General features: G+C 33.0%; 1 protein-coding gene across 1 annotated transcript; it reads left to right on the top strand.

The window, feature by feature from the left end:
• The first annotated feature begins 14 nt into the window (after positions 1-14).
• On the top strand, positions 15-2,937 carry LOC107493458 (actin-related protein 9-like). Its single transcript, XM_016114555.3, has 8 exons — positions 15-286; positions 455-505; positions 1,374-1,505; positions 1,969-2,058; positions 2,137-2,207; positions 2,296-2,483; positions 2,565-2,608; positions 2,703-2,937. The coding sequence occupies exons 3-8, from the start codon at positions 1,467-1,469 to the stop codon at positions 2,823-2,825; spliced, it is 555 nt and encodes a 184-aa protein (XP_015970041.2). The 5' UTR covers positions 15-286; positions 455-505; positions 1,374-1,466; the 3' UTR covers positions 2,826-2,937.
• The last annotated feature ends 8,981 nt before the right edge of the window (positions 2,938-11,918 follow it).

Raw genomic sequence — 11,918 nt, 5'->3', positions numbered from 1 at the left:
CCTGTTCTACATCAGGGTTCATGATCTTGAAGGATGACAATATTTGATTATAGAATGATTGTGGTGGAGATCAAACACTAGAGAATATGATAAGTCACGCTTTTTGTGCATATAAGGGAGCTGGAAGGTCTTGTTATTTTCTGAGTTGGATTTCTCCATTACTTTCTAATGGCCTCGTATTGATTTGGTTGACCAGGAAGGTCTTGCTGCTGTTTTTGGAAACGGATTATCAACGGCATGTGTTGTAAATATTGGTGCGCAAGTGACATCACTGATATGCATAGAGGTAATTCCAATTGCAGCTTCTGTCTTCTACTTATTATTATTTATGTAACTTGTAACACGTATTGTTTATTGCTTACTACTTATTATGATTTAATTTATAATTCTAGTTCTCTACAATGATACAGAACATGACTAATTTTGGCAGTTATTTGTTTATTCTCTTGTTCAGGATGGAGGTGCACTGCCAACCACTGTAAAAACTTTGCCTTTTGGTGGCGAGGTACGAAACATGGTTTCTTACTTCCATTAAATAATTACTTCACGTCTTCTATAAACCCATTAAAGTAGTCACTAATAGTCTAATACTTGATCCAAGGACCAAGGGCAAACTCATAAAAAAGGCAGAGCTGTATATTTCATTTAAGAAAATTGCAACAATAGCATATTGTTGACAAGTACCTCATGTGACATTCATAAAGATTTAACTTTTCTGAAGCTTATGAATCTGCAACAAATCATTTCTATTAATTATATGTATAGTGGCCCAAACCAAATTCTTCACCTAACCTTATTAATCAAAAAAGGCTCAAATACTGGAAAGTATAGTTGGATTATGAGATAGAAACAAGAAGGATTTACTGTGATAAGATCTGTGGTTGACAACAAAGGTCTGATACCATCCTTAATGATAACTGACCTAAAGTTGACTCATATAATTCCTATAGTTGAAAACAGTCAGCAAAGTACATGGTGAAACATGTGTCTCATTTAATAAATGGTAAATTACACTGACACTGACCTTGAAGAGATCACACTTGATGCTCCTATATTTTATAACACTTGTCACTGACCTTTCCTATAAACATAACATTGAGGTCAGTATAAGTATAAAAAATCAAGAGGTGTCAAGTGTAATATCACTCGATCTCGGTGGAGGTCAATGTAAATCGCCCTTTAATAAATGAAACTTGTGCTTGTCAGTTTGTGTAATGATTGTATATCATGCAAATATGCAATACATTGTTCTATCTATTTCTCTGTGCAATGATTTTTATAGTTCCTTGTATTATGTAGCTGATATTATTCTGTATCCTAATTTTTGTTTTTCCAGTTAGTTTTTATTATTGTCTAAATATTAACTTCATCAGGATATATCAAGGTGCCTTCTCTGGACCCAAAGGCACCACCAGACATGGCCTCAAATTCGTACAGATATTTTGACAAAGCCTATAGATCTGTTAATGTTAAATCAACTTAAAGAGACATATTGTGAGATCAAAGTGAGTTGTTCTACTTTTTAGTTCAGTTGTAATTATTTCACCTTTCATTAAGTTTGCTGAAATTTCCTTTAGTGATTCAGATATCAACGTCATTTTGGGGTGCAACATGTCCATTTGTTCAAATTTTATATACATTATTATCGGGTTAGAAAATTAAATATGAAATTAATATAAAATGAATAATGATATTAAAACAATACCCTCAATTCCTCTCACTGTATTTTGTCCACATAATTTCTTTCTACTGCCCTTTTCTCTTTATTGCATTGCACTCATACATGATTCAGCGACTTTTTAGTTTCAGAAAGTGAATTGTAGTCGTGCCAAAGCTAAGCTGGGGGCATCTTGAACATGTGTAACTTGTGAAAATTAATCAACTTAGAATTGATCAGTGTTTTCTTTATTGGTGCTTGCTTCCTCCAAACATGGCTTCATTTTAAATCTTGTGTTTTCCTGTCTATAGGAGGGAGAACATGAAGCTGTTGCTGTAGTTCATTCTTACGAGGACAGAGCACCAGCTGGATCTCACAAGACAAGACTTACTGCTCTAAATGTGTGTATCCTCGGTTGAATTCTTTCTTCATTTTACTTCGCATGTTGCCTTTGGATAATGCTGACTATTATTGCTCAGGTTCCTCCGATGGGTTTGTTCTATCCTACGCTTCTTGTTCCTGATGTCTATCCTCCTCCACCTCGTACTTGGTTAGTGTATTACTGAAGTTTTCATGCTGTGTGCATGTTTGCAAACAAAATGTATGTTTACATAACCCTAATGGCATTGCCTTGCCAGGTTTAATGACTATGAGGATATGCTAGAAGAACCATGGCATATGGAATATACTCGTCCTGATACATTTTATCCCAATGTTGGTGGAGGAATACCAATGTGGGAAAGCTATCCAATTTTCGCAAGTAAGCCAAAAAGAGAAGAAAAAGTAGGCCTTGCGGAGGCTATTTCTAACTGCATTCTCTCAACTGGTAGCATTTTCATCCCTTTTTTCCTGTATTTATATGCGTAAATTTGAAGCCTTATTTAACTGTATGTTGCTGTATTCACAGGTCGCATAGACATCCAGAGAAAACTATTCTGTAGCATACAATTGGTGAGCTTTTTTGTGAACATTTGAGCTTAGTGTATTTGTGTTCTTAATATTACAAAATGATATGAAATAATTGACATTTGACACCTTTAAACAGACTGGTGGAGTGGCTTTGACAAATGGTTTAGTTTCCGCATTAGAAGAAAGGTTTGTCTTAATTTTGTTTGATCTTGTAGCGTATTTAAATGCTTTGTTACCAAATGATTGGCTGCAATACTGAAATTTGGGATGATAATTACTGTTTCTTCATAATTTTGCTTTCTAAATACGCTAACAACACATGGAAACCCATTATAACTTATAAGCACGTTATCATATTAACAATGTTGGCCTAAAAGTGGTATGATTAGTGCATGTGATTTTTCATTGATAGGTCATACGCAAGTAGAATCTTGGAAGAAAAATGCATTCGCATTGATTTAATGACCTCTAACATCAATTTGTTTCTTTTGGTTGTAACCAATTTTTTAGATTTGAGCAGTATTGGCCTCTCTATAGGATATTTCTGCTTTTTGTTTAACTCGTCCTGCTTAGCCTTTTTATATTTCGATAAATCATGTCAATCAGAAAATGCTAGTGTCTTGAAAGATCTTGTTATTATTATTATTATTATTTTGGTACTGTTACTAATTTTTTAATATTAAATACATACAGTGAAAATGGAACATATGTAATTTAAGGGGTAATTCATATAAGCACCACTTAAATAAAGATCCAAAAACAATTTTTTTTTAAAGACATTTACGTGACAAAATCTAAACCATACATTCTAAAAGTCACACTTTTAACTACATAACACTTAAAACTATAACATTTTATGAGAAAAACGTCACCTAATAAAAAAAAGTAAATTAGAAGATTTAACAGAAAAAATAATTAAATTATCAAAATTAATAGATCAAAAACTAATTATTTTAACTAATGTTAATTGTAATGACACTGAATTCTTAAAATCAATACAAAATGATTTTTCTCAAAATCTTTATTTTACTATAAGTTTTATTAAAGGACTTCAAAAATCTGAAAAAATTTATATTTCACATGAAATTTCTAACAAATGCTACCACGGAAATGATTCCTCACATTTCTATCATACTTTTAACCCACAATTAAATTTTATAGTAGATATTCTTGAAGAAATATTAGTATCCATAAAATTTCAAAGAAATAAAGAAAAAGAGGAATTTAATATAAACGAAATTAAACAGATATTAAATAAATATTTTCAGAAAGAGAATCCCAAAGAAGAAAAAATTCAAAATATAGACAACATAACAAAATTAAAAGTAAAACCACCATTGAAATTATGAATATTGAAGAAAAATTAGAAGAAGTTACAATGTTTTTTAAACAATTAAAAATGGCTCAAGAAAATAATATTATGGTGCAAGAATTTCAAATAGAAGAAGAATCAGTAAATTCTGAAAATATTGAAAATGAAGAACACATTCTAGATTATTCAAGTGATGAAGAACCAGCAATTCCAATACAAATAAAAAAATGAAGGTGGAACATCTAAAGATAATCAATCTCAATTTAAATGAGAAACGGGTTTTGAAAATTATGCTTTTAAAAAGGGATTTATAAATAAAAATTCAAAGTATACAAAAATACCATCAAAGTACGTTCCTAAAATTCAGAAAATGGAAGGAGAAAGAATGCTCGATTTAGACTGTAAAAAGAACGTTGTATGCAAGAAGCAACTCAAAAAAGATTTGAAAATATAATTAGAATTTGCTGTCAGGATAATGAAGAAATACCTCAAAAATATGGTATTAATAAAAATTTTCAAAAAAAAAAGAAAATATCAATTTAGAAAAAGAAAATACTATCCAAACTGGAGAAAAAAGAGGTATTTTAGAAAAAGAAATAACAATAAAAACAAAAAACAAAAAAATGACTATTGCCCAAATAAAAAAGAAAATTATAAGTGTTAGTATTGCCAAGAAGGACACTATGCAAATGAATGTCCAAAAAAGAAGGATAAAAAAGACCTTACCAAACAGTTAGAAATTGCTAAGTCTTGTTTCATGAAATCATTAGAAGAATCAGATGATAACTTAGACTATATTTTTGAATATGGCTCAGAAACAGACTCAGAGATTGAGCAATAATGCTACATTTATTACTATAAAAATAACAGAAAAGTTTATAAATGCTTTCATAGATACTGGAGCAACACAATGCTTTGCTAGTACAAATATAAAATTTGATTGAAAAAAAATTAAAGAAACCATTAAGAGTTAGAATAGCTGACAAATCAATACATAAAATTGACCAAAAAGCAAAAATAGTTGAAATATTTATTCAAAATTATAGGTTTATTGTTCCATCCATATATATATATGATAAGTTCTAGGATAGATTTTATCATAGGAAATAACTTCTTAAAGTTATATCATCCATTCATTCAAGAATTAACATATATAGTTTTAAAAACTCCACACGATTCTTCAATAAATAAAAAATCAAAACGTATAAAGATACCAACTACTACCGTAGATAATATTGTAAAATTTAAAATATTTTCTATATTAGAAACATGTTATTTAAATTTATATTTTTAGATAAATATCCCAAAAAATAATCTTGAAATAAAAATAGAAGAACTTTTGGATGAAACTTGCGCTGAAAATCCTTTAGATATTAAAAATACAAATAAAGAATTAGTAAGCATTAAATTAAAAGATCCTATAAAAGAAATAAATGTTCCAAATAAAATTCCTTATTCCGCAAGAGATAGAGAAGAGTTCTCATTAGAATGTAAAGATCTTTTGGAAAAAGGAATTATAAGATTAAGCAAGAGTCCTTGTGCGGCTCCAGCCTTTTATGTCGAAAACAATAATGAAATTAAAAGGGGAAAACGAAGAATAGTAATTAATTATAAGAAAATGAATGAAGCAACTGTTGGTGATACTCATAAACTTCCAAGAAAATATTCTATTTTAGAAAAAATCAAAGTAGCAACTTGGTTTTCATCTCTTGATGCAAAATCAGGATATTGGCAACTTCATTTAGATGAAGAAACAAAGAAATTAACTGCTTTTACTTGCCCAATAAAAGAATCACCAAGTGTGTTACTCTATGAATTGAATGTTTTACCATTCGGATTAAAACAAGCCCCAGGTATCTATCAAAGATTTATGGAAGAAAATCAAAAAGAGTTAAATGAATTTATTTTAGTTTACATTGATGATATATTAATTTTTACAAAACAGGATAAAGAAGATCATCTTCAAAAATTATTAATAGTTTTAGAAAGATGTAAAGAAAAATGATTAGTTCTTAGCAAAAAGAAAGCAAGAATAGCAAAACAAGAAATAGAGTTTCTTGGATTAATTCTATCCACTCAGGGAAAGCTAAAACTTCAACCAAATATTTTAGAAAAGGTAAGTTTATTTCCTAATAAAATAGAAGATAGAAAACAATTATAAAGATTTTTAGGGTGTATAAATTATATTTCTGATCAAGGATTTTTAAAGAATATAACAGAATACACTAAAAACTTATTTCCAAAAATAAGTACTAAAAAAGAATGAAAATGGGAAGAAAAAGATAGTATGCCAAATTCAAAGAATCAAAGTATTATATGAAAAGTTTCCGGAACTTTATATTCCAGTAGAAAATGACTACTTAATAGTAGAAACAGATGCTTCAGACATAACCTGGTCAGGATGTCTAAAAGCTAAAAAAGCTATAAAAAGTTTGGAACAAGAAAAAGAATCACTAGATTCTAAATATCCCCCAAAGGAATTACTTTGCAGGTATATTTTAGGGACTTTTACTCCAACAAAACAGAGATACACTACTCATGAAAAGGAAACTCTAGCAGCAATTAAATCTCTTAAAAAAGGAAAATTGATTTACTACCCAAAGAATTTACATTAAGGACAGATTCAAGTTACCTAACAGGTTTCATTCGATAAAATTTAAAAATTGATTATCATTATGGGCGATTGGTAAGATGGCAATTATTTTTATTACAATATCCAATAAAAATTGAATATATTAAGGGTGACAAAAATATTATTGCAGATACATTAACAAGAGAATGAAGTTCGTGTACAACGCATTAAATTAAGAAATTCAAAAATATCAGTAAGAATTCGAAGAATGCAAGCATTGTCAGCAAATAAGAACACAGATCCAATCCCTCAAGAAGGCCATTGAAACAATGAAATTGGTGGACGAAATTGTGATCACTTGTATGTATTTATAAAAGATGTATACTCTGAGGGCATTGTTTATTTTCTTCACAATTGTGCAAGAAATATAAATTGCTTGAATGGAAAAAGGGAGTTGAGGACTGGGAATTCAGAATTTAAGCAAGGGAAATTAAATTTCAGCAATTATCAAAGCAAGAGATGATTTGAATTCTGCCAGATCTCAAACAGAAATGGAAATTAAATTGCAGCAGTGATTCAGCAGAAGAACCAAAATGAAAATTGGATCTCAGGACTCCAGAGACTAGATAGCAAAGTCTAGATCTCAATTGCCTTCTCAGATCCAAGTTCACAAAGCAATTAAAGAGAAATTGAAGATTGAAGCAGTAAAGGAAATGTAATTGAACTCAATTATGCAGAAGGGAAATTAAAGAGATCTTGAATGGAGATTGAGACAGAAATTCCTCAATTCTTCACACTCAAGATTCGAACAAGAAAAGTAAAAATGCCCAAGCCAGAACAAGGAAGAAGAGAGATCAATTCTCCTTCCCAATTCTCTCATATCTCAGTTCAAAGCTCTCAAAGAAAATGAAGTCTCAAAATGTAAAAGTTCAAAAATCAAAAAAGGGTCTTAATTACATCAAACTATCTCCTATTTATACACTTTCTATTCTTGGATTTTGGAATTTGGATGGGCTTTTGATTTGGTGAAGAAATGAATTAAATTGGATTTTTAATCCAATTTTCAGCCCATGAGAAATTAGCTTTCAAAAGGCTGCCCTGCCCTTGTGGAGGGCAGAGCAGGAAATTGTGTGATGAAGCCTCATTGCGTGCTCGTGCTGCATCAGGATGCTGCCCTGCCCTTGTGGAGGGCAGGGCAGTGTTGCCATGGTGCGCCAAGTACTGCCCGTGCGTGCGTGCTGCTGGCCGAGTGCTCAAGCCCGTGCGTCCATTTTGTGCGCCTTCCATGCACCAAGAAATGCTACCCTGCCCTTGTGGAGGGCAGGGCAATGTTACCAATGGTTGAAGTCCCAAGTTCGAAACTTGGTGGAAGAACACGCTGCTCATTTTTTCCTTGGTTTTCTTGGCACCAAAGTAATTCCTAGTTCCTTGCTTCCTCATGGTGCTGTGTTCGATTCTTGGAGATTGAAAACAAGCTAAGTTTTGCTTGTTTTCCTTGTATTTGAGCGCTACTCCTTTCCTCCTTGTTCTTGGGTTCGAAACCCATAGGAAACACTAGGAAGCAATTTTCTTTGAATTATTTTTCATGAAAGCCCGATATTGCTCTTGAGGAGGGTAGGGCAGAGTTTTTGCTTCCTTTGGTTCTTGGCATAAAATTGTGCTCCGCCCTTATTGTGGGCAGGGCAGTGATGCTTTTCAAGGCTTGGTTCATTATGCTGCTCTCTTGGAGGGCAATGTGCTCTTGTGGAGGGCAGTGTTTGCTTCTTCTTTCTATGTTGCACCACACTTCTCCTCTCTTGGCCACACTTCTTAAGCCACGTTTTTCTTCTTTTCTTCCTTTCTTCACCTACAAGAAACCAAAACAACAAATCAAAGTATCTCTAAACTCATAAGGTTTATATTTCATTAAAAATCAATAAATTTTAGCTCAAACCTCATGATTTAGCATCAATTTAATGGTGGTTGTTTGATTTAAAGAAGTTATACATTTTCATTCCAAATTACTTACTTAGAATGCAAGAAAGTGCATAAAGACTAATGAAACAAGTGAAATTAGCTTGAAAAATGGGTATATGATGACTTGTCATCAAGTATAATATAGCAAACACAGTTGTATCAGACAAGAGATATACAAATAGGAACAAGTAAGGCATTTAGACAAATAGCAAGTAATATGCAGTCAAATAGGGAATCTCAATCAATTCACACAGTATGCATATGATGAATGCCTGACCCTAATGGCTAATGATATCATCTGTCTGTTATAGAGTCAACCCGACAAGTCCTGGTAGCTAACCATTGGACTGTCCCTCTGTCGCGCATCCCCAACTCGAGTTATTCTCGTCATAAACTTAATCATAATCATGATCCATATCCATCACCCTCACTGGTGAATATTTACGGGGGCAAGCTCATCCGGAGCTTTCACAGTGCCCGGCCACCCTTACAACATAGGGTCAAAAGAGCTTCGAGTCTCAACCTGGAGCACGTGGTGGCTAGCTACTACTTCCTCCTACGGAAACTCTCATCTCCAACAGTGGAAGTGCAACATTCACAATTCATTCAACAGCATATATGCATTTATACTTAGCCATAATCATGGCTCCGCCGTAACACGGCAATAATCTAGCCATCCGGCTCACGGTTAAATCCATAACCAGCCAATTCATTAACAATTACGGCCCTTCAACCCATGGCATAACAAGCACTTCCACCGCCATCCTCTGCCTCTCACATAATCATCTTTGATCCTCACTGATCATTCATTTTTTCCTTGCTTCACTCGCAAGTTACCACATTCACTAGCTCCTTTCCTCATTGCTAGGCATATTATAATGATTGAAGACACAAGTGGTGAGATCGGAGGCTTAGAAGTATGAAATTTGGCTTTTAAAACTCAAAAATCAACTTTGGGATGAAAACAGATCCACGAGCACGCGTACTCCACGCGCACGCGTGGATGGCCACAAAACTCATCAGCGCATACGCGCCCTTCACGCGGACGCGCGGATTGAAAAATAGCCAACGACACGCATGCGTCAGGCACGCGTACGCGTGGGTGCTCTTGCGTCCCAGGCACAAAACTGGCACAATCCTAGCACAACTTTCGAGAAAATAGCTGGGCATTGGGTGCAACGCATCGGCACGCCCGCGCACACCACGCGCACGTGTGGATGGCGCTTTCGAGAAGAATGGCGCGTACGCGCCAAGTGCGCCTACGCGCGGGAAAAATTCTGCTAAAATTTTTCTAAGTTAAGAGCTGCATAATTCACAAATTCAACCCCCAATCTTCCGACGAACATAACTTTCTCATTTTAAATCGTCTTTCGCCCATTCTTCAAACGGCATGGACATCCCAAATCAAATTTCATTTATAAACAGAATTGGCACAAAACAAAAATCCGTAGCCCAAGTTATGTCCCGTCAAAGTATGTCCAAAAACCATGTTTTCATACAAAACCATAAAGTGCCATTTTCAAAACAAGTCAATTTCAACTCTTTTCAAAATCAATCAAAACATGCCAATTTCATCCCTTGTCTTTGAAATCAACAAAAACATATCAAAGTCAACATCAAGCCTCCTCAACTCATACGTTGGCACTTTACCACAATTCACAAAATCACCATCCCATCATTTTAACCCACTTCACCTAAGTGGCTCAAACTCAAACACATTGACATATCATATACTCTTCCTCATGCCAATTTTCAACAACACCATTTCTAATCAACCATCATTATACGTAATCAATATCATAATCACCAACAACATGGTTTCACTCACAATTCAACCTTAATCAATCATCAAGCATATATCACAACATGCATATTTCTCATACATCATACCATCAAGGCCTCAATAATCATCATTACATATATGACCACATCATATATATCAACCATTCAACAACACCAACAATTCAATGCCTATCTTAGGGCCTCTAGCCTAAGTATTTCCTACCACATTACATATTAGATACGGGAAACCGAGACCATACCTTAGCCGATTTCCCAAGCTCAATTAGACCACTTCCAAACCACTTTTCCACAAGCCCTCTAGGTCTCAAAACCTCCAAGCACAGATTTTTATCACCAAAAATCTCATTTCAAACTTTCCAAGGTCTCAATCAAGCCCCAATATTCACATACACACAATCTAAGGCACAATCATCATACCCATACACAACATCTCAATACTCAAACATCATAAAACAACAAATTACACTAGGATTGAGAATCTTACCACACCCAAGATCCAAAGAGACAAGATTAATCTTCTCCTTCAAGAGTTGGGTCCTATAACATCAAAGAGCCCAAAATCTCAACATTTTTGTTCATGAAACTCGAAAACAAGGCTGGAAATTCGAAGAGAAAAACGTGGCTTACCTCAAGATTGATTGTATAAGTTTTGTAGAGCTCTCCGCGGTGAACACGTGGCCACAAACGGTGCGACAATCGGAGCTCTAGATCAAAAGTTATGGTGATTTGAAGATCAACCAAGGGAGAGAACTTGAGAGTGTGTTCTTCCCTTCCCCTCCACCATTTCAGCGTGTGTGTGTGTCTAATGAGGAGAGAGAGTACTAAAAACTAGGGTTTTGGTTTAGTTTAGTTGGGCCTAGGGTCCACTTTGAGTCCGGTTGGCCTGGTTTGTCCCATTCGGTCCAATCTTGGTCCGATTTTTATAAAATTGGTACCGAAATTCTCGTCTCAATCTTCTCTATCATATTAAGCCATAAAAATCACATTCTTGGCTTTTTATAATAAATTCTCATTTATAGGTTAATTAGCCGTTAATTAACCGGGTCTTACACTAAACTAGTAAAATTAAATACTAACACCTACAAATAAAACAAAATTATGCTAAGTCTATTTTTCTTTTAAGAAAGAAATTTGGTTATTTTCATAGGTTTGGGTGTGTGTATACGGGGACGGATGTACAGGAGTGAGTGAAGGCTTGGTTCTCCTAAAATATTTTTTTAAAAAAAATGATTAATAATAAATTATTAAGTACATAAAATTATTATGTACAAAAAATATATTTAGTATTTAATTTTGTATAAATAAAAATTTAGTTTAAATATTAATAATTTTTAATATTTAAAAAATAAGTGAAATAACAGAACGATTTTATCCAAATAAATTTAGTAATTAACAAAAATTTTATATTAGAATGTAAGTTCAGTATTATAAACTTGTTGGTTTTAATCATATTGAATTAAAGTTTTGTTTACAATTTTTGATAATTATATCAAAAATTAATGAAAATAAAAAAATTTTTAATGTATCATTTGATTGATTGTTTGATTTGTTTAGTATTAATTCTTTTTATTTTAATAGTTATAACTGAAAAATCTTTTTTAATTATAAATATTATGAAGAATAGACTTAAAAATAAAATAAAAAATAATTTTTTTGTTAATTATCGATCTTTTGATTTATATTGAGAAAAAAATTGTTAAAAAATTTGA

Source organism: Arachis duranensis, chromosome 6, assembly GCF_000817695.3.
Source record: "Arachis duranensis cultivar V14167 chromosome 6, aradu.V14167.gnm2.J7QH, whole genome shotgun sequence".
NCBI lineage: Eukaryota > Viridiplantae > Streptophyta > Magnoliopsida > Fabales > Fabaceae > Arachis > Arachis duranensis.
The sequence above is the reverse complement of the archived record's forward strand: the minus strand, read 5'-3'. Positions and strand labels throughout refer to the sequence as shown.